The 24,492-nt window shown below is 43.1% G+C and overlaps 1 protein-coding gene across 1 annotated transcript; it reads right to left on the bottom strand.

Moving 5' to 3' along the window:
- Positions 1 to 23,004: 23,004 nt before the first annotated feature.
- On the bottom strand, positions 23,005 to 23,754 carry LOC136507123 (uncharacterized). The gene has a single exon (XM_066501948.1). The coding sequence runs from the start codon at positions 23,752 to 23,754 to the stop codon at positions 23,005 to 23,007; it is 750 nt and encodes a 249-aa protein (XP_066358045.1).
- Between the last annotated feature and the right edge of the window lie 738 nt (positions 23,755 to 24,492).

Here is a 24,492-nt window from a genome sequence, read left to right as displayed (position 1 = left end):
ACTTAGCTTGGGTCCCCTGATTTTATTTTCGCAAATGGCTAACCATACAAGGAAAGCTGAAACAAACATGGCCTTAACTTAGCTTTTGGGTCCCCTGATTTTATTTTCGCAAATGGGAATTAAGATCCTTTTGAATTTTGGCGCTCCTAGGGCAAGGAAAATTCCCACCCAACCAAATATCGGCTCATGTTTGAGACAAGATAGGTCCATCCCTTTATTAATCTCTTCTGATCTGAACGTTCTTTCCGGCCAGCAACGCAGCCAAAAAAAAGTCCGAGCCATTCTCACTATAAAGAAATATTTATCTAAAAATATATTGTCACATTGGTGCTCTGTATCCCATCAACCTGGCTAGCCCAGACACAGCAAACTAATCACGCCCTAGTGCGTCCACAAGAAATGTAATTCTCATTTTTCGAGGAGTTAAATAGTTTAAACTTTGACTAAATTTATATAAAAATATACTAACATAGATGATACAAAATAAGTACCATAATATTAGTTATAGAATATATTTTTATAATAAATTTATTTGGAGACATAAATGCTAATACTATTTACTATAAATTTGGTTGAGTTACTTTGACTTGCACAAATCTATTAATTATATTTTTTCTGGTCAAATGGAGTATTTAATAACGTGAAGGAGAGAGGACAGTAAAAAGTGTTGTTAGCGATAGGCAATATAAACGATGAAGAACAGTAGATCAAGCACAGGGGACACGAGATTTTAACGTGGAAAAGCCTCCCAAGGTGGAAGGGAAAAAACCACGGGTACCAGCCAGCAAATCTTCACTATATCGGGTGAGGTTACAAACGTCGGGGATTTACAACTTTTCTTATCCCAAGACGACGGCTTACATGAAGTATATATAGGGAGGAAAAACTCCACACCCTCGTCTATTAGCAATACGAAACTAACAGATGGTGTAGTCCCTCTTAACGCTAATGGGCCGCTTCGCTTGCCCAAGCTTGAATTTGGATCATAGCTCAACAAACTCCACCTTGAGACAAATTCCTTATAGCATAAAATGAACCGTCACCCTGAAACAACAAAGAAATACTTCCGGTGCCAAATAGCCTCTTTGGCTAAACAGTTATACCAACTAAGCTTGAGCAAAGCTCAAACTTAATAGTAGGAACTGGCTTTGTCCATATATCAACAGGATTATCATGTGTGTTTATCTTGCATACCTTCAGCTTACCTTGCGCGACCACATCGCGAACATAATGGTATTTGACATCAATGTGCTTCGTTCTCTCATGGAACATCTGATCTTTAGTGAGACATATAGCACTTTGACTGTCACAAAATAAATTAATGCAAGAATCATCTCCACAAAGCTCAGCAAACAAACCTTTCAACCAAACTAATTCTTGACATGTTTCAGCAATAGCCATATATTCTGCTTCAGTGGTAGACAGGGCAACAACGGGCTGCAATGTTGCTTTCCAACTCACAGCACAACCACCAATAGTGAACACATAACATGTGAGAGATCTCCTCTTATCCAAATCAGCAGCAAAATCTGAATCCACATAGCCAGTGAGTCCCTTATCAGTCCTGCCAAACTTCAAACTAGCATTTGTTGTGCCACGAAGGTACCTGAAAATCTACTGAACAACCTTCCAATGTTCTTTACCAGGATTAGCCATGTATCTACTAACCAAACTCATAGCATATGATAAATCAGGACGAGAGCAAACCATGGCATACATCAAAGAACCAACAACACTAGAATATGGAACTCTTGACATGTACTCAAAATCCTCATCCGTACTAGCACATTGTAAAGCTGACAATTTGAAATGAGGAGCAATAGGAGTACTAACAGACTTTGCATCATGCATGTTGAAATGATGAAGAACTTTCTTAATGTAACTTTGCTGACTAAGAAATAACAAACCAGAATTTCTATCTCTAGTAATTTCCATACCTAGAATCTTCTTAGCAGCACCAAGATCCTTCATCTCAAACTCACTACTCAACAGTTTCTTCAACGTAGTGATTTCTTTCTTGCTCTTGGCAGCAATCAACATATCATCAACATATAACAACAAATATATAGGTGATCCATCAACAAATTTAATGTACACACAGCTATCAAATTCAGACCTCTTAAAACAATGTGACATCATAAAAGAATCAAACCTTTTATACCATTGACGAGGAGACTGTTTCAAACCATATAAGGACCTCTTTAATTTCCAACATGATCCTCCTTACCAGGTACTATGAACCCTTCTGGCTGGTCCATGTATATCTCCTCCTCGAGCTCTCCATGTAGAAACACAGTCTTTACATCTAACTGCTCAAGCTCAAGATCTCGCATAGCAACAATACCGAAAAATGTACGAATTGAACTATGCTTTACAACTGGAGAGAACACATCATTATAATCAACGCCAGGAATCTGACTGAAACCTTTTGCTACTAACCTTGCCTTAAATCTTGGAGGCTCACTAGGAGACAAACCCTCCTTTCTTCTAAAGATCCATTTGCAACGAATGGCCTTCTTGTGTTTAGGCAAGCGCACAACATCCCATGTGCCATTTTTCTCAAGTGACTGCATCTCTTCTTGCATAGCGGAAATCCACTTCTCGTGGTCACCAGAAACAATAGCTTTAGTGTACGTAGCCAGCTCATGAATGTTCTCCACCTGTTCAGCACAACTAAAGGCATAATGAACAATATCACATTCCTCAATTAAACGTGGACGAGGTCCACAACTCCTCTTTGTTCTGCGATCTGCAATAGACTGATTTTGAGGCTGCAAAACAGGAGGTGAGTGCTGAACAATATCATGAACATTGTTATCAACAATTTCAGTTTCGTGATCATCTACGTGCTCCACCTGCACGCTAACATGTTCCTACTCCTCATTAGAAATAACTGGTGAAACATCTGTGGACAAGCTATCATTAAACATAATAGATTCATTGAAAACAACGTTCCTGTTCATGAAAGTCTTTTTAGTTTCAGGATTCCGTAACTTATATCCTTTAACTCCAAAACCATAACCAAGAAACAGACACTTAATGGCTCTAGGTTCTAGCTTTCCATTATCAACATGAGCATAAGCAGTGCAACCGAAAACTCTCAACTGTGAATAATTAGCAGGCATACCAGACCATACCTCAATGGGAGTTTTCTTATTAAGTGGGATAGAAGGTGACCGGTTGATCAAGTAACAGGCGGTGTTAGCAGCCTCAGCCCAAAAACGCCTATTCATACGAGCATTGGACAGCATGCAACGAGCCCTCGAGATGATGGTTCGGTTCATGCGCTCAGCCACACCATTCTGCTGAGGAGTGTACATGATGGTGTGGTGCCTGACAATGCCTTCTTCCCTGCAGTAATCATTAAAAGCATCCGAACAAAATTCACCACCATTGTCAGTACGAAGCAATTTTACCTTCTTTTCAGTTTGCCTTTCTATCATAACTTTCCACTCTTTAAAGCAGCAAAAGTATCATCTTTATTTTTCAGAAAGTAAGGCCACAATTTTTTAGAGTAATCATCAATAATGGTAAGCATGTAACGAGCACCACCATAAGAGGGCTTACGAGACGGCCCCTACAAATCAGCATGTACATAATCAAGTGTACCTTTGGTGGTATGTTAAGATGCATTGAATTTTACCCTCTTGTGCTTACCAAAAACACAGTGCTCATAGAACTTCATCTTACCCACAGTGCAGCCATCCAGCAGGTCTCTCTTGATCAATTCTGCCATACCAAGTTCACTCATATGCCCAAGACGCATATGCCAGAGATTAGTTTTACTTGGTTCATCATTAGAAACGGTAGCAGTAGTGACGGAACCATGTAAAGTACTTCCTCTAAGAACATATAACTTTGTAGAATTCATATCACCTATCATAGGAATGAGAGAGCCTTTTGATACCTTACACACTCCACCTGAACTGGAGTGTTTGTACCCCTCAGCATCAATTGTGCTGAGGGAGATGAGATTTCTGGCCATCCCTGGTATGTGTATCACATCTTTCAGTGTGCATATCATGCCATCATGCATCTTGATCTGAACGGAGCCAATGCCCACGATCTCACGTGGGTTGTTATCTCCCATACGCACGACATCTCCACTCTGCACAGACTTGTAAGAACTAAACCAATCTCTGTTAGAGCATATATGAAACGAGCATGCAGAATCAAGTATCCATTCATCACGACCAGCAACACAATCAGCAAAAACAACCAGAACATCTCCTGAATCAGAATTATCAACAACGGAGACAACAGAGGCCTTACCATCACCATCGGATTTATTTTTCGGTTTATACGTACCGTTTCTTTTCTCCTTATTTTGTAGCTTCCAACAATCCTCAATGACATGAGTATCTTTCTTACAATACCTGCAGAACTTATCCCTGCCTCTGGACTTCAAACGACCTTTACCGTTCTTGCTCTTGTCTCGATTATTGTTGTTGTTGTAGGTTTTCTACTTGGGCCTGCCTCTAACCTGCAACACTTTGCCCTTGGAGGACAACACATCAGACTGAACCATACCTTTCATCTTCTCCCTCGTCTGGAGGGCCTCATATACTTCCGCAAGGGTTAGTTCATCACAGCTAAATAGTATGGTATCTCGGAAATTTGCAAATGAAGTAGGTAGTGAGCATAACAGTAGAAGAGCTAAATCTTCATCATCATATTTTACCTCCATCGACACTAGGTCGGCAACGATCTCCTTAAAGATCGATAAGTGGTTCATCACCGAACCACCTTCTTGCAGCTTGTGCGTGAACAACTTCATCTTCACGTGCATCTTACTGGTTAGATCCTTGGACATGCAGATCGATTCTAGCTTGACCCAAAGTTCTGCGGCAGTTTTCTCCTGCAGCACTTCTTGCAAAATATCATTATATAGATGAAGTTGAATCAGAGACAGAGCCTTACGATCCTTCCGCTTCTCTTCAGCGGTCCATGACTTCTGCCCTTTTCCTCTGAAACCGTCCAGCGCCTCATCAAGATCCGAAGATTGTGCCAGAATCGCCCGCATCTTGACTTGCCACAGTGCAAATCTCATCTTGTAATCCAACAGCGGTAGATCAAACTTTATCGATGCCATCGCGAAACCCTAAGGTCAAACCAAGCTCTGGTACCACTTGTTAGAAACGATAGGCAATATAAACGACGAAGAATAGTAGATCAAGCACAGGGGACACGAGATTTTAACGTGGAAAAGCCTCCCAAGGTGGAAGGGAAAAACCACGGGCACCAGCCAGCAAATCTTCACTATATCGGGTGAGGTTACAAACGTTGGGGATTTACAACTTTTCTTATCCCAAGACGACAGTTTACATGAAGTATATATAGGGAGGAAAAACCCCACACCCCCGTCTATTAGCAATACGAAACTAATAGATGGTGTAGTCCCTCTTAACACTAATGGTCCGCTTCGCTTCAGCCCAAGCTTGAATTTGGATCATAGCTCAACAAGTGTTGCTGGCGAGGAGTTCAGCTCACACGTTTCCTGGTGAATTTACTATCTCTGGCTTGGTGACCGCCTATTCCCACCTATGTTGTGGGGCGGCAATTTTTTTTCATTTATTTATTTCCACTTAGCCATGGAATTGGTTCCACGTTCCTTAAAGCAAGTATAATAATAATTGTCTTATAGCCAAGCAAATATTGATGTGGAGGAGGGAAGAGAGGAGAGTTTGGTTCTCATGCAAGTACCAAGCTAGGCAAGAAAGCATATACAGATGGTGGGCCATACATTAAATGAATGTGAGGAGGATTAGGAAAGAGAAGGTGGCATATGGATAGAATTAATAATAAAAAAGGTTCTTATAGACAAATTAGATACCACTATTATATAGCTTGACACTTACAACTTGACTAATAGCCTAACACTTGGCTCTATTATTGGATTTGCTCTTAGACCAATCTCAATGATGTTTTATGAGAGTTTTATGGGCATTAAATATACTGACATGGTTAGAAACTAATGCAGAGTACTATAGTATATGTGACTGGGCTTACGCATGCATTATATTAATAAAGAGTTAGTTAGAGAGCACATGTTTCAATGACAACAAAACAATTGTCTCTCGTGTCGTTGGGTCTTCTCTGCAATCAACTTCACTTTGACTTAATCACTAATGCTTGGGACCGACCTGTTGCTATGTACTCCCTCGAAGTCGTTTAGGACATAATTGTGCTTACCAAGGAGTGATTAATTAGGAGGTATTTTTCCCTGTCTGCCCCTATTAAAAAATGGTTGTGGGTGCATTCCATACGAGAAACAACCATAGTTCAGACGGCTAGTGCAGCGAGGCATTGGCCCTGAGGACCCGGGTTCGATACCTAGTGGGCGCCATTTTTTTGTTACTGGCTTGATTTTGCATGGCACTATTTGGCCCTGCGTGTCGCAAGCGTTGTGGGTGCATGGCGCGCGGATTTGATTCTGCTGGGCGTGGTGCGTGCACTGAGCCGCTTGAGCGCGTTTGTGCTCTCGATTGGGCGCGTTTCTAGGCATGTTGGGCGCCATGTTTTCGTTGGTTTTTCACGTGCAAACGTTTTTTGCGGTGGCACCACGGGATTCTAATTTTTTGCGCTCGATAGCTCCGAGGTTTGTGTTCCATCGTGCCTATTTTAACGGAGTCTTTCCCCCGGCCTCTTCTCTTTCCATTACCGTGCTTCATCTCCTCACTTTCCCTCTCTTCTCTTCACTACCGCATGCAATGGCTGATCCTAGAGTTGCTGCCTTTGATCTGAACGTTCGCTTAGAAGAAGATAACAACGGCAATCTTGCCTTCGATCTCAATGAGCCAATATTGTAGTCCGGCAACGACAATGGTAATCACCTCTCTTGTTTGAGTTTGTTGTTTCCCTCAAGCGTCATCTTTTCTGATTTTTTTGTTTCATTTTTGGACAGTATTTGATTTGAACTTGCCATTAGATGAATATGGTGTGGTTGACTTTGATTACATACAAAACCATGCTGGTATTTTTTTCAGTTTGTTCTTTCCTTTTTTTATTATTTTTTATGTAATCCGTGGCTAACAAGAAGAATGTTCTTTTTTTCTTTTAATAGAACAAGATGTTGAGGTTCCCGTTGAAGTACACCATAGAAGGAAGGACATGACAGAAGAAGTCACAAGACAAGTGTACCAAGCATTGTTGGCTAGAAACAAGAATGGGACACTAGGCAAGAAGGATACAAGAATTGTTGCCGATCAATTTGGAGTGCACATTCGGTCAGTTCAGCGCTTATGGAAGCAAGGTAAACACCAACTTGCTCATAACATTCTTGTTGTGGTTGAAAGTAAAAAGAAGGGTAGATGTGGCCGCAAGGCAGTCCCTCTTGATTTGGAACAATTGCGCAACATTCCTCTCAAACAAAGAATGATCATAGAAGATGTGTCTAGTAAACTTGGTATGAGCAAAGCTAGGATACAAAGGTATTTGAAAAAAGGTTTGCTTAGGCGTCACTCTAGTAGCATCAAACCATACCTCACAGATGCTAACAAGAAGACTAGGTTGAAGTGGTGTGTTGACATGATTGAGCAGGGTTTGCTTGGTGATCAAAGATTTAAGGATTTTTTTGATTTTGTGTTCATTGATGAAAAATGGTTCTACCTCTCTCAAAAATCAGAAAAATATTACGTGCTACCCAAGGAAGATGAACCACATCGCACTTGTAAAAACAAGAATTACATCCCTAGGCTCATGTTCTTGTGTGTTTGTGCTCGGCCAAGGTTTAGGAATGGAGAATGTGTTTTTCATGGAAAAATAGGTTGTTTTGCACTTGTCACTTATGAACATGTTGTTAGAAGAAGTCACAATCGTCTTCGTGGAGAACAAGTAATCAAGCCAATTACTTCAATCACAAGAGAGGTGATTAGAGATTTCATGGTAAACAATGTGCTGCCTGCCATTCGAGCCAAATGGCCAAGAGAAGATGTGAACAAGACAATTTTCATACAACAAGATAATGCGCCTTCCCATTTAAAAGTGGATGATCCTATTTTTTGTGAGGCCGCTAAGCAAGAAGGGTTTGACATTCGCCTCATTTGTCAACCATGAAATTCTCCGGATTTTAACATTTTAGACTTGGGGGTTTTTTGAGCTATTCAAGCTATTCAATACAAGAAGGATGCAAAAACAATAAAAGATCTAGTTCCAACAGTCCAACAGGTAAATTGATCAATTGTTCACTTGTTCCAATGTTTCTTGAACAACTAATATACTCATTGATTGAATTTTTGAACACATGTTTTGTAGGCATTCTTAGAGTACTCCATGGAAAGCAAACATGATTTTTGTAACACTTCAGAGTGTTTTGAGGGAAGCCATGAAAGTTAAAGGGTGCAACAAGTTCAAGATTCCTCAAATGCAAAAAGAAAAACTAGGGAATGAAGATCGGCTGCCATTGCAAATCTCTTGTGAATCTTCCTTGGTAGCCAAAGCAATTGCTAGCCTTCCTGCAGCAAATTAGAAGAAGAATATTAGAAGATGCAAGCATGTTAGTCTTTGCAGCATGCTAGCCGAATCAATTGCTAGCCGAAGCAAGAATATTACTAGCAAATTAGTTTTTGCATGTCTATTAGGTCAACTGAATGAGACATGTACCTTAATGTTCTTTCTTTGCATCTTGCTTCATCGTTGCATCTTCCAACTTCTTCATATTGTAGATCTCGTCCAACTTCTTGATAACGTGCTCAGGAAGAAATATTGTGTCACCATCCATTTGAAGCTTCTCCACATCAGGAATGTAGAGCTCATAATCAAATTTTTCTATGCCATCATGTATCCATGTTGTGAGATCATAGTCTCTGTGTACAATACCGCAACGTGCACACCTGCTAGCTTCGCGGCGAGCTTGGTAGCAGCCTTTGTCGTCGTTGTCGGCGTGGAACATGCCGCAACTAGCACACAGAGACTCCGGCATCACCTCGACGGAGTCCGGCACCACGTCGACAGAGTCCGGCACCATCTTGACCGAGTCCAGCGCCATCTCAACCGAGTCCGGCGCCATCTCGACTGAGTCCAGCGCCATCTCGACCAAGTACACTGCCATCTCCGAGGCCAGCGTCATCTCTGAGTCTGGCATCATCTCGGAGTCCAGTGCCTCCTCCATGGTGCGAGCGACCTCCATGCGCGAGGAAGGAAGGGAATGTGTAGCGGGCAGCGAGGAAGGAAGGCGCGGCGCGAGGGCGATGAAGACGTGCGGCGAGCGGCGAGGAAGGAAGGCGCGCGGCGAAGAAGGAAAGCGAGCGTGCGGCGCGAGGAAGGAAATTGAAGCGACCGTGCGGTGGTGAGTGAAACGAAGAGGCGAGATCAATGCGGCGGATTGCGAGCGCGTGATTACTGCAGATAGAAGCCGAAACGCAGGGGCAATCGCGTCCAACTCCTCCCCTTCGAGCGTGCGACGACATCCTTTGAGAAAACGGGCCAAGTGCCCAGAACGTCTTCCATTACGAGTACGGAGGGAGTATGTTTATTAAAATAGATTGTATCTTAATCTACATGCGGTGTCATGTAAATATTGTTGCGTACTATAGTAGTTATTACATTAATAAAAAGAGATCTTTAGGAAAACCATAGTTATATCTAATAACTGTAGAAAAAAGAATCTTTACAACTTTTAACACATACACTTATGTTTGTTCCACCATCTTTTATTTGTCAAATATGCAGATGATGCCACCGGATCTCATAGGAGTATGTCGTACGCTGCTATGAAAGGGAATCGCGGGCGCCCATGATCCATCGAGGCCCCCGGCCAGGACACGTATAGGTCGTCCTGCAGACAGATGTTCCAGAAATCGTCTTTATCATTTTTATTATTTAATAAATAAATAAATACCCGTGTGTTGCACAAAAAAATATTATCACAATAATGTTAGTATGAATGTTGTTAGAATGTAAATGTGCTACGACACTCCTGGCTCATGGGCCTTGCGTCCCGGCTCCCCACCACGTCTATATGTACACACCACAGTAATGGGGTTGTTCGAAGTATGTCGATGTGTGTACCTCCGATGGCTTAGGCACTCAAAACACAAGCAGTTTATCATGGTTCAGGTCTCTAAGTCCAACGTCCAACAGTGGTGTTCTTCAAGTTTAGAATGCTCAATCGACTTATTACAATGGAGAAAGAGAGATCAAGATGTAAAGGGTAGTGCTGTGCTATGCTAGTCTACGGTTTGATCCGTTGGGATCCGATCATTTCTATAGGAGCCCATGTCCCGCCTTAAACCCCGGAGGGCCATGGGGATACAAAATGTATGGTTTCTCCTAGGGATTCTCGCCATATGCTTCAGTCTTCTCCTTCAGGCGCTAGCACTCCTGGTTCTCCTTTAAGCGCTAGCGCCTAGAGCCCCCTACATTTAACTGCAACATGAGTAGATTCCTTGCAACTATATAGCATGCAATCCACTTATAGCATGACCTATGTACATACGCAATAACAGCAGAAAAACCAAACATATGTGCTTCTTTGGAAACACCCATTATATTTAATTTCCCATGTGGAACCCTCAATTCCATCCAATCTCCATGGGGAATGACTGATCCAAAGGAGCCCATACGGGATGTTTGGATCGCCGAGGCAGCACCACCTTTGTCAAACGCCTGGGAGCGAGTGTGGCGCCAAGCAAAACTGTTTGGAACAACGAAAAAGTTCATAGAAAGCGGTCTCCATTTTCCAGGACGTGGAAACTAACAAGACACTGGTGGTGGACTGGTGGTGTCATCTTGGTTGGATCAGCGGAGTCAAACAAGTCCTCCACGGAATAATGCCGACGTTGACAAGCCGGCAGCGCCACTGATCGGGGTGCACAACTAACGGAGCCCGCGTGCGCCACTTGACGAGGCCTCGAGCAGCAGAGCACTAGGGGGCGAGCGCACCCGGATGTTCCGGTCAATACACGGCGACGACGCAAAAGATGGGAACACTGCACGCTTCACGGTCCACGCATAATTAGCTAGTTAATAAATATAGTCAGTGTTTTTCTTATTTATTTTCCCTCCGCATTTATCTCAACGACATCTATTTCATTTAGGATTATTCTTCCTTTTTATCTTCTCATCTCATCTCCTTTGTTTTTATTATTACTGTGTTTATTTTAAACATTTTTTAAACTAATTTTAAATCTAACACTGTTTATTTTTTTTCAAAACAAACACTTTTGGTCATGCCTAATGCCATGGCGCGGCTGCATGGTGGCGCGGCGAGAGGAGTGACGTGGCGACGACCGAGGCGCTGAGCGGTGACATGGCAGGGTCTGCCACGTCACCGATCTTGGCTCGGTAGTGACGCGCCATAGACCACGGCGCGGCAGGACCAGATAAATAACGCCCGCGAGCCGCCCTCCCTCCCGCCTACCCGCGAGCCACCCGCCCTCCCTCCTGCCTGCCCTCCTGCCCGCAGCGCCGCCGCCGCCGCGCCTGCACGCTGCCCGCAGTGCCTGCAACTGCCGCGCCTACATGCTGACCGCCGCGCCTGCCGCGCCACGCATGCCGGCGCGACACGGACGCCCTCACTGCAGTTCAACCCTCGCTGAGGTGAAATTTGGTGCCTATTTCTTCATAATCAAAACCCTCATACCTTCACTACCCCTTTATATTAATCGTTAGCCATTTGATTGAGAGATTCTTTTAAAATATACTTTAGCGGTTAATTTATCTTACATTGTATTATTATTTATATACTTTAATTGTTAATTTTCTTACAATGTAATATTAATTATAGCGAAAACAAATGTCTAATTAAAAGACACGTGAAATATAAATCTATTTATATGTTTTTTGTGCACTAGACATACATATATAGCGACAAATTTGGTTGGTTGAGTTTTTATGATTTAAATTGTTATATGCTTGTTTTCTTACATGGAAATATTAATCCAAATGATCATTTTACTCAAACATATATTGAAAGCACTAGAACCTCCAAAATCATGCACAACATCGTCGATATCGTATGCTATGAGTCCATCATAGCATTGTGCGAAAAAAGTAGACAACTTGTATTTTTAGACGTATTAGCATAGAGTATAGGACTAAGTATGACACACATGATAGTTCTCAATTAATTCATCTTATACTGGGCTACTCATCCCAAGGTTAAAATTATAATGAGCTGCTCTAGCAGGTGCGGACAAGCTATTGTAATAATTTAATAAGAAACACTGGTGGACAGCGCGTCCATACATAGAAGTTGCTTATTTTCCTAGTGAAGTTGTTTAATATGTCTGTTAATGTTACTTTGAATATATACATGTGCTTTCATATTATGTCCCTATTGCATAACAAGTAGTTTAAATTTTACAATACTACATAATGTTAATTTAAATACTCTAACCCTTTGTTTATCAATTTCTAACAGGATGGCCCCTCTCACGCAACACCCGTTGTACCCCTTTCTTGAGGTGGAGTACGACGAGCCGCACCGAGCATATATCTTGAGTGACACCGATGGAGAGGTGCCCTTGCCTCCTTTTAGGCACCGCAAGCACACTAGGGCGCACCAGTGGGATGAGCGTTACGTGCCTTAGATACGACGTGCCGACTTCCTCGAGCTTGTCCGTGTTGTCAACTACGGTCTTTCCGCCCCTTGACCCAGCACTACTTACTGCAGTTGTAGACAGGTGCGAGTGCCTTCATTGTACATAAACATTCTTATAACAAATTTGAGGCAATTAACGGTCGTACTATTCTTATAATAGGTGGAGGCCTGAGACCCACACGTTCCACCTACCTTGCGGCGAGATGACCTTGACCATGTAGGACGTGAAGGCTATCTTCGGCCTTCGGTTGGGGGGACTTCAAGTGACAGGTATAGTTGACAACGATCACTGGAGGGAGCTGGTGGCTCAGTTCACTGGCTTTCTTCCATCGGACGACGATGTTTCAAAGAAAAATAAGTGAGCAATTCAAGTCTATTTAATACTTGCATTGCTTTCCTGCAGCCATCGGGTCTCATTTTCTTTGGTGAATTTCAGGAAAAGTTCTGGTGTTTCGTTGTCGTGGATCACAGAGCACTTTGATTACTTGGACCCACAGGCTGATGAGGCTCAGATTGACAGGTTCGCTAGAGTGTGGCTCTGGCACTTCCTTCGTGCTTTCCTCTTCCCAGACGCCTCGGGCAACACCATCAGTTGGATCTTCCTTGACATACTACGCCAGCCGTGGGATAACATAGCCGCGTACAGCTGGGGTAGCGCAGTCTTGGCATGGACGTATCGACAGCTATGCGTTGTCTGCCGTCGCACCTCAGGGTATGCAAACCTTCGGAGTTGCTCCTACCTACTCTAGGTTTGGTGTTGGGAACGATGGCCCGTTGGGAGGCCCCTTGCTACTGGTTTACCAGTAAGTACTTCGGTTCACTATATTCTTCAAGGCAGTTACATATGATTAAATTATTAATATGGTGCGGTTAGATGAATATGGTGCAGTTGACTTTGATTACATAAAAAACCTCGCTTGTAATTTTTTTTCAGTTTGTTCTTTCCTTTTTTGATTATTTTTTATGTAATATGTGGCTAACAAGAAGAATGTTCTTTTTTCTTTTAATAGAACAAGATGTTGTGGTTCTCGTTGAAGTACACCATAGAAGGAAGGACATGACAGAAGAAGTCAGAAGACAAGTGTACCAAGCATTGTTGGCTAGAAGCAAGAATGGGACACTAGGCAAGAAGGATACAAGAATTGTTGCTGATCAATTTGGAGTGCACATTCGGTCAGTTCAGCGCTTATGGAAGCGAGGTAAACACCAACTTGCTCATAACATTCCTGTTGTGGTTGCAAGTAAAAAGAAGGGTAGATGTGGCCACAAGGCGGTCCCTCTTGATTTGGAACAATTGCGCAACATTCCTCTCAAACAAAGAATGACCATAGAAGATGTGTCTAGTAAACTTGGTATGAGCAAAGCTAGGATACAAAGGTATTTGAAAAAAGGTTTGCTTAGGCGTCACTCTAGTAGCATCAAACCATACCTCACAGATGCTATCAAGAAGACTAGGTTGAAGTGGCGTGTTGACATGATTGAGCAGGGTTTGCTTGGTGATCAAAGATTTAAGGATTTTTTTTTTGATTTTGTGTTCATTGATGAAAAATAGTTCTACCTCTCTCAAAAATCTGAAAAATATTACTTGCTACCCAAGGAAGATGAACCACATCGCACTTGTAAAAACAAGAATTACATCCCTAGGCTCATGTTCTTGTGTGTTTGTGCTCAGCCAAGGTTTAGGAATGGAGAATGTGTTTTTCATGGAAAAATAGGTTGTTTTCCACTTGTCACTTATGAACATGCTGTTAGAAGAAGGCACAATCGTCTTCGTGGAGAACAAGTAATCAAGCCAATTACTTCAATCACAAGAGAGGTGATTAGAGATTTCATGGTAAACAATGTGCTGCCTGCCATTAGAGCCAAATGGCCAAGAGAAGATGTGAACAAGACAATTTTCATACAACAAGATAATGCACCTACCCATTTAAAAGTAGTTGATCCTATTTTTTGTGAGGCTGCTAACCAAGAAGGGTTTGACATTCGCCTCAATTGTCAACCACCTAATTCTCCGGATTTTAACATTTTAGACTTGGGGTTTTTTCGAGCTATTCAAGCTATTCAATACAAGAAGGATGCAAAAACAATAAAAGATCTAGTTCCAACAGTCCAATAGGTAAATTGATCAATTGTTCACTTGTTCCATTATTTCTTGAACAACTAATATACTCATTGATTGAATTTTTGAACACATGTTTTGTAGGCATTCTTAGACTACTCTCCATGGAAAGCAAACATGATTTTTGTAACACTTTAGAGTGTTTTGAGGGAAGCCATGAAAGTTAAAGGGTGCAACAAGTTCAAGATTCCTCACATGCAAAAAGAAAAACTAGAGAGGGAAGATCGACTGCCATTGCAAATCTCTTGTGAATCTTCCTTGCTAGGCGAAGCAATTGCTAGCCTTCCTGCAGAAAATTAGAAGAAGAATATTAGAAGATGCAAGCATGTTAGTCTTTGCAGCATGCTAGCCGAAGCAATTGCTAGCCGAAGCAAGAATATTACTAGCAAATTAGTTTTTGCATGCCTGTTAGGTCGACTGAATGAGACATGTACCTTACTGTTCTTTCTTTGCATCTTGCTTCATCTTTGCATCTTCCAACTTCTTCATATTGTAGATCTCGTCCAACTTCTTGATAACATGCTCAGGAAGAAGTATTGTGTCACCATCCATTTGAAGCTTCTCCACATCAGGAATGTAGAGCTCACAATCATTTTTTTCTATGCCATCAAGTATCCATGTTGTGAGATCGTAGTCTCTGTGTACAATACCGCAATGTGCACACCTGCTAGCTTCGCGGCAAGCTTGGTAGCAGCCTTCGTCGTCGTTGTCGGCGTGGAACGTGCCACAGCGAGCACACAGAGACTCCGGCATCACCTCGACGGAGTCCGGCACCACGTTGACGGAGTCCGGCGCCATCTCGATTGAGTCCAGCGCCATCTCGACCCGGTCCGGTGCCATCTCGACCGAGTCCAGCGCCATCTCTGAGGCCAACGTCTTCTCCGAGTCTGGCATCATCTCTAAGTCCAGCGCCTCCTCCATGGCGTGAGCGACCTCCATGGCGCCGGACTCCATGGCGCAAGGAAGGAAGGGAGTAGACCGGTGAGTGGCGAGGAAGACTTGTGGCGAGCGGCGAGGAAGGAAGGCGCGACGCGAGGGCGACGAGGACGTGCTGCAAGGAAGGAAGGCACGTGGCGAAGAAGGAAAGCGAGCGTGCGGCGCGAGGAAGGAAATTGAAGCGACCGTGCGGTGGCGAGTGAAACAAAGAGGCGAGATCAATGCGGTGGATTGCGAGCGCGTGATTACTGTGGATGGAAGCCGAAACGCAGGGGCAATCGCGTCCAACTCCTCCCCTCCGAGCGTGCGACGACATCCTTTGACAAAACGGGCCAAGAGCCCAGAACGTCTTCCTTTACGAGTACGGAGGGAGTATGTTTATTAAAATAGATTGTATCTTAATCTACATGCGGCGTCATGTAAATATTGTTGCGCACTATAGTAGTTATTACACACCACAGTAATCAGGTTATTCGACGTGGGTCGATGTGTGTACCTCCGATGGCTTAGGCACTCAAAACACATGCAGTTTATCATGGTTCGGGTGTCTAAGTCCAACGTCCAACAGTTGTGTTCTCATGTTTAGAATGCTCAATCGACTTATTACAATGGAGAAAGAGAGATCGAGATGTAAAGGGTAGCATTGTGCTATGCTAGTCTACGGTTTGATCCGTTGGGATCCGATCCTTTCTATAGGAGCCCATGTCCCGCCTTAAACCCCGGAGGGCCATGGGGATACAAAATGTATGGTTTCTCCTAGGGATTCTCGCCATATGCTTCAGTCTTCTCCTTCAAGCGCTAGCACTCCTGGTTCTCCTTTAAGCGCTAGCGCCTAGAGCCCCCTACATTTAACTGCAACATGAGTAGATTCCTTGCAACTATAGCAATATATATCACCCTTAACTGAAATTTCTCTCCACAACATGCAATCCACTTATAGCATGACCTATGTACATACGCAATAACAGCAGAAAAACCAAACATATGCACTTCTTTGGAAACACCCATTATATTTAATTACCCTTGTGAAACCCTCAATTCCATCCAATCCCCATGGGGAATGACTGATCCAAAGGAGCCCATAGGGGATGTTTGGATCGCCAAGGCAGCACCACCTTTGTCAAACGCCTGGGAGCGAGTGTGGCGCCAAGCAAAACTGTTTGGAACAACCAAAAAGTTCATAGAAAGCGATCTCCAATTTCCAGGACGTGGAAACTAACAAGACACTGGTGGTGTCATCTTGATTGGATCAGCAGAGTCAAACAAGTCCTCCACGAAATAATGCCGACGTTGACAAGCCGGCAGCGCCACTGATCGTGGTGCACAACTAACGGAGCCCGCGTGCTCCACTTGACGAGGCCTCGAGCAGCAGAGCACTAGCGGGCGAGCGCACCCGGATGTTTCGGTCAATACACGGCGACGACGCAAAAGATGGGAACACTGCACGCTTCACGGTCCACGCATAATTAGCTAGCTAATAAATATAGTCAGTGTTTTTCTTGTTTATTCTCCCTCCGCATTTATCTCAACCACATCTATTTCATCTAGGATTATTCTTCCTTTTTATCTTCTCATCTCATCTCCTTTGTTTTTATTATTACCGTGATTCTTTTTTTGTCTAGGTTTAGATTGACCGGTGAAGCTTAGACACCAAGGTCTAATTAAATTTTGTTCCTATTTTCTTTATAATATTTAGTATTTTGTTTTTTAGCCTTCTTTTGTATTGTAAAATAAACATTTATTTGGTTATTGTCTACGTTCTCTTTGTATATATATTTCATCATGTATGATTGTTATCGGCTTAAATAGCGCACCCCTGTGCTCAAATTCTGGCTCCACCCCTGGTCGTACGTAGGAGCAAATAAACAGCGAGACGACCACTGTCCTGTAAATGTAAATATAAATAATGTAAATTAATTAAATATAGTCTCCTCATTCGTGGTCAAATTATTGCGTACAGTAATAAAGTTGCCTCACTTTCAAGAGACATAGTAGCACACTACACCACCCGGATGATTGTATTTGTTTCGTGCGATGGCTTGTAGATTACTCCTATGTACTTGCCACATGGATTTATTTTCCTGAATCTTTAATTGTTGGCTGTATTTTCTATATCGATATTGATTATTTTGGTCATATCTGAATCTGATTTGATGATGCAAGAGCTAGAACGAAAGAGGTGCATGTTGCACAAGCGCTATCAGTGCTCAAGTGCCATTCTCCCAACCGTTCTTGACTTGTTCCACTTTTCCGGTGATATCCGGGCGACGAGCTGTTGACCCGTAGATGACCCGGTGAAACCATGCATACGATGCTATTGATGGCTGGCGAAGGGACCAACAAATCACACACAATCTTTATACGGCACGCGCGCATGTGTTACTGTCGAGTTCCAACATGTACACGAACATGCGTCAACGTACGTATGGTTGGACGAGGCAATTAACATCGGCGTGCGTTGGTGTCTGTTCATGGCAAGTTGAGGGCGGCGGTGAGAGGCTAGGGTTTCAGGATATGGGTGGGAGGGAAACCTTCAGTTTGGCCTTATTTTTATGGGTCGGATCGACCCGACCCATTTCCATCCATAAGCATATTATCGGGCGCACAAAAAAGTGCGGTCAAAGTCATCCACTCTCGTCTGCATGAGTGGAGGCATCGCAAATTTAAGGGCGCGGAGTGTTAGATAATTAGGTATTTTCATGGTCAATTTAATCCAGAAACAAAACATCAGCAGGTTCGTGACAACATATATGTGCATGTGCATATCACTAACAAATGTTACAGCATGCAAGTATGACATACCGATTGATACAGTACGTACGCAAAATATGGTAATCATAGAGTTAAGAGTGTACCCAGCGGAGAGTCCCATGCCGAGGGCATCAGAGGCTCCATTCGCACTAGACATAGTGCGTTGCTCGAAGTCGTGGACCACAGTCAATGCAGGAAGGTGTCCGCAGTGCAGTCCCACGAACGGTCACCGTGAAGAAGACACCTTGCTGTTCCGCGAGCGATCACCAGGAAGAAGACGTCTTGGGCGAGCAGTCGCGGAATCGCTCCCCAAAAACCTAATCGTCGCACACCCCGTGCAAGGCTCGCAGGAGGACGAGGGTTCCGGAGCCACCTGCTCTCCCGTTGCTCCGTGCGCGCAGAGGTATGGGATGGCGAAAGCTAAAGGGCGGCTGAGACGTGGTTTCTCGAAAGCGAAAAAAGTAGAATTGGACTGACGGAGGACTTCTAATTTATGCCCAGTGGAGGGTAGGGAGAAAGCCAGCGGAGGAACTCAGGAGACGGAGACACGAAGAGATGGTAACTGGCGCAATCAACTTGCCTCCACCATAAAGAGAGAGAAACTCCCGTAATTATGTGGATTAAGTGGCAACGGCCTCAGCCCGGCCTGGCCCATGCCCACGGCCTCGGCCCGGCCCGGCCCATGCCCACGCCCATGGCCCGGCCCGGCCCGACTGGCGGCGGCGGCCCGCGCGCGTGTGACACTCCTGTGTCCTTTTCTCAGTTTCTCAATTAAGATGGATAATTTCCAATCAAATAAGCTGAGTCAACGTTCAGTCAAAATCTCGTACGGTATTAAACCATACAATGCTTAATGTTAGGGACCATAGAGTTTTATTTGATTTATTAAATATTATATGGGCCAAACCCATAATATATCCAATAATCCCCACCAAACTCTAGGGTTTGTAACAAAGTAGTCTGAGAACCACATTTCTTTTATATATCAGTGTTTCGATGGAGACTGTTAAGTTGAACATCCATCTAGAGCAATAGTTTCACTCAGTCACAACTGAACAATGGACTAAGGCTTGAATTGGCAGTTTTGTGTGAGGTGAATGTCACTAAAGTCCTTAACTAATACTAGGCTGTAAAAGGCATCCCCTCTATTTGAAGCATATAAGTCATACTCCAGTGCCTTTCATGAGTATTTAGAGATCACCCAAATCTCATAGACTGTGACCAACAGTCTGACTCATATAGTTGTATTCCTCAAAAGATGTTCTGTAGGACAACATCTTTGCTTTAGCAAGCCACTTGTAACACATTAAGGTAAAAACCAACATGCTTTACAGAAAGTAAAGATATGCATCATAAATGAGTATTACTAAGGATCTTTCCTCATAATTTACTACTAGCTTGTTTCACCATCCTACTTCATGGGATCTCCGATCACATAGAACAGGTTACCACTATAGTAAATTTTATGTGGGTCTCAAACCCATTTCTCTCGATGCACTTTCTATTATATTATGTGACAGACCCTTAGTGAATTGATCTGCCAGATTGTTAGACGTGTGAATATAGTCCAACACTATTACTTCAGAGTTTCTCAATTTTCTGACAGATTTTAGTCGTCTCTTAACATGCCTTGTGGACGTCATGTTATCCTTAGAACTGTTAACCTTCGTAATCACAGTCTGGTTATCGTACTTCATAGAAATAATTGGTATGGGTTTTCAACAACCGGTAAATCCATAAGGAGATCACGAAGCCACTCGGCCTCAGAGCCAGCGGTGTCTAATGCTGTGAGTTCGTCTTCCACTATAGACTTCATTAAGATAGTCTGCTTGCAAGACTTCCAAGAAACAGCACCACCTCCAAGCAAAAACACATATCCACTTGTGGCATAAAGCTCATCAGCATCAGAGATCCAGTTGGCATCACAATAGCCTTCTAGCACCTTCGGGTGTCCGGTATAACGAATACCATAGCTCACAATGCCTTTTAGATAGCGCGTCACTCTCTCAAGAGCACGCCAATGATCATCTACCGGGTTTGACACAAACCGGCTCAGCTTGCACACAGCAAATGAGATGTCAGGCCTTGTCGCACTAGCAAGATACATGAGTGAACCAATGATCTGGGAATATCTCAATTGATCCCTTGCTATTCTTCAATTTTTCCTCAATAGCACACTAGGGTCATAAGGTGTAGGAGGAGGTTCACAGTCACTAAACCCAAAGCGACTCAGCACCTTTTCCACATAGTGGGATTGTAACAGAGTTACCCCACCATCACCTTCTCTCAGAAGCTTGATATTAAGAATAACATCAGCCTCTCCCAAATCTTTCATTTCAAAATTAATAGACAAAAATTCCTTCACCTCCTCAATCACTTTGAGAGTGGATCCAAAGATCAGTATGTCATCAACATATAAGCACAAAATAACTCCTTCACCCCCACCATACCGATAGTACACACATTTCTTAGCTTCATTCACAACAAAGCCAGCAGATGTTAGAGTTCTATCGAACTTCTCATGCCACTGCTTAGGAGCTTGTTTTAGGCCATATAATGACTTTAATAATTTACACACCTTGCCTTCTTGACCATTTGCTATAAACTCATCCGGCTGATCCATATAGATCTCCTCCTCTAACTCTCTGTTTAGGAAAGCTGTCTTAACATCAATTTGATGAACGATAAGACCATAAGAGGCTGCAGGGAAAGCAAAACTCGAATTGTAGTCAATCAGGTAACCAGTGAATAAGTATAAAAGAAATCATCACCTTCCTTTTGAGTATAATCCTTGGCCACAAGTCTTGCCTTGTACCTCTCGATAGTACCATCAGGCCTAAGCTTTTTCTTGAACACCCATTTGCACCCTATAGGCTTGCACCAATAAGGATGATCAACTATTTCCCAAGTTCCATTAGACATAATAGAATCCATCTCACTCCGTACTGCTTCCTTCCATAAGTCAGCACCAGGAGAGGAATATGCCTCTTCAATGGTCGTTGGTGTGTCATCCACAAGGTACACAATATAGTCATCACCAAAAGACTTTGGAGTCCTCTGTCTCTTACTTTTTCTAGTGACTGTAGTGTCATCCTCCTCAGGATTTTGTATATAGGGTTTCTCAATTTGTTCTATCGGAGTAAAATTTTCATGCTCATGGGGAATTATAAATTCATGACTAGTCGTGCTAGGTGCATTTTTCATGGAAAATTCATTCTAAAAAATGTAGGGTCTCTAGATTCCATGATTGTATCAACAACCATCTCGGGAACACTAGAATTTATAATTAAAACTCTATAACCCACGCTGTGAACAGCATAACCAAGAAAAACATAATCAACAGTCTTTGGTCCAAGCTTTTGTTTTTTATTTATTGGCACATTCACCTTTGCCAAACAACCCCAAGTTCGCAGGTAAGAGAGATTTAATCTCTTCTTCTCCTATTCCTCGAATGGTGTAATTTCTTTGTTCTTTGTGGGCACCCTATTCAGGACATGACACGCTGTTAATATAGCCTCGCCCCAGCATTCCTTAGATAGTCCCGCAGTCTCTAACATGGCATTAACCAAATCAGTTAGAGTGTGGTTCTTTCTCTCTGCAATCCCATTGGACTGTGTTGAGTATGGTGGCATCCTCTCATGAATAATTCCATGCACCGCACAAAACTTAGAAAATTCATTTGAGAAATATTCTCCCCCGCGATCGGACCGCAAATGTTTGATTTTCTTCTCAAGTTGATTTTCTACCTCAGCTTTATAGACTTTAAAATAATGCAACGCTTCATCTTTAGTTTTCAATAAATACACGTAGCAAAATATAGTACAATCATCTATAAATGTCATGAAGTATTGTTTACCGCCTTTAGTGAATTCGTTATTCATTTCGCATAAATCAGAATGGACGAGTTCTAATGGTGCTAGGTTCCTCGCCTCAGCAGCCTTGTGAGGCTTGCGCGGTTGCTTCGGTTGCACACACACCTGGCACTTAGAATCTTTGACTAAGTTAAATTTCGGATTAAATTCAGATTTGCAAGCCACGTGAGACAGCCAAAATTAATGTGACAAAGTCGTCAATGCCATATATTCGACTCATCCGAAACATTAACATTGTTCAATACTTTATTACACACATCATCAAGGAAAGATAAGCGGAACAAGCCTCCGCAATCATATCCTTTTCCAACAAATGTCCCATGTCTCGACACTACACACTTATTGGACTCAAGCACAATTTTAAAGCCATCGCGACACATTTGAGAATCACTAACAAGATTCTTCTTGATGGAGGAGACATGCTGCACGTTCTTTAATAGCACCGTCTTCCCCGAAGAAAACTTCAGAACGACCATACCAACACCAAGAACATGCGCATGTGAGGCTCCAGTCCAGCCGGCCTGATAGGAAGTAAACAAAGAAACATCAGCACACATATGAATATTAGCACCGCTATCCATCCACCACTCAGGTGAAAGACAAACTAAAAGAACAAAAGGTAAAGAATTAACATACCCAGATGTTCCTCCTCCAGTCTTGCTAATCACCACGTTTGCTTATTTCTTTTCTTACTTATATTTACGGTCTAGACACGCACTTGCCCAATGCTCGTCACTCCCGCAAACAAAGCAACCTCCACCTTTCTTGTTGTTTTTCTTCTTAAACTAAGCAGTTTGCTTAGACTTTGTATTGTTGTTCTCTTGCACGTTCTTCTTCTTTTTATTACGGGATGCAAATGGGTTTTTCTTCTGCACCATATTGGCAGTGGAAGACTCAACTCCTTTTTCACTATTGTCTTTTGCACTCGCCCTCTCCTCAACATCAAGAGATCCAATAAGCTCAGCCACGCTAAACTCTTGTCTCTTGTGTTTTAGAGAAGTAGCAAAATACCTCCAAGAAGGTGGCAGCTTAGCGATTATACCGCCGACCACAAATTTGTCGGGCAACAAACATGGAAAATGTTCTAGTTCCATTGCTAGCGCCTGTATCTCATGAGCATGTTCCACTACAGAACGATTTTCAACCATTTTGTAGTCATACAGCTGCTCCATAAGGTACAGCTCACTTCCAGCATCAGAAACTCCAAACTTTGCCTCAAGAGCATCCCATAATTTTTCGCTTGATGTGCAAGATATGTAGTTTTTCTCATACGTACTATGAAGTGCACTAATCACGGCACCTCGAAACACGTTATCGGCAGCCAAGAACTTCTGCTCCTCAGGAGTAAATTGTTCAGGCTTCCCCTGTGCGGCATGATAGCAGTTCATAGCAGTCAACCACAACACCATCTTAGCACGCCATATCATGAAATTCTTGCCATCAAAGTTATTCGGCTTCCAAGCAGCAGCAAAACCACTAACAGAAAATTGCCTAACATTAGGTTTTTGGATTGTTAGATAATTAGGCATTTTCATGGTCAATTTAATAAAGAAATAAAACATCAGCAGGTTCGTGACAACATATATGTGTATGTGTAGATCACTAACAAATGTTACAACATGCAAGTACGACATACCGATCGATACAGTAAGTACGCAAAATACGGTAATCAGAGAGTTAAGAGTGTACTCAGCGGAGGGTCCCATGCCGAGGGCATCGGAGGCTCCATTCGCACCAGACATAGTGCGTTGCTCGAAATTGTGGACCACAGTCGATGCAGGAAGGTGTTCGCAGTGTGTCCCATGAACGGTCACTGGGAAGAAGACACCTTGCTGTTCCACGAGCGAACACTAGGAAGAAGACATCTTGGACGAGCAGTGGCGGAATCGATCCCCAAAAACCTAATCGCCGCACACCCCGTGCAAGGCTCACAGGCGGACGAGGGTTCTGGAGGCACCTGCTCTTCCGTTGCTCCGTGCGCGCAGAGGTATAGGACGGGGAAAGCCAAAGGGCGGCTGAGATGTGGTTTCTCGGAAGCGAAAAAGGAGAATTGGACTGGCCACGCCTGCCCGTCCGCTCGCTTGCAGCCTGCATGCCACGCCCACGGCTCACGGCCTCAGGCCGGCGGCGGCGCGCGCGTGTGGCACTCCTGTGTCCTTTTCTTAGCTTCTCAATTGAGATGGATAATTTCCAACCAAATAACCAGAGTCAACGTTCAGTCAAAATCTCGTACGGTATTAAACCATACCACGCTTAATATTACGAACCATAGA

This window comes from Miscanthus floridulus, chromosome 15 (genome assembly GCF_019320115.1).
Source record: "Miscanthus floridulus cultivar M001 chromosome 15, ASM1932011v1, whole genome shotgun sequence".
NCBI lineage: Eukaryota > Viridiplantae > Streptophyta > Magnoliopsida > Poales > Poaceae > Miscanthus > Miscanthus floridulus.
Note: the sequence above shows the minus strand (reverse complement) of the source record. Positions and strands in the feature narration are given on the sequence as shown.

Excerpts from the sequence above, each read along its gene's own strand:
- LOC136507123 (XM_066501948.1), bottom strand. The coding sequence starts at position 23,754 with ATGAAAATGCCTAATTATCTAACAATCCAAAAACCTAATGTTAGGCAA.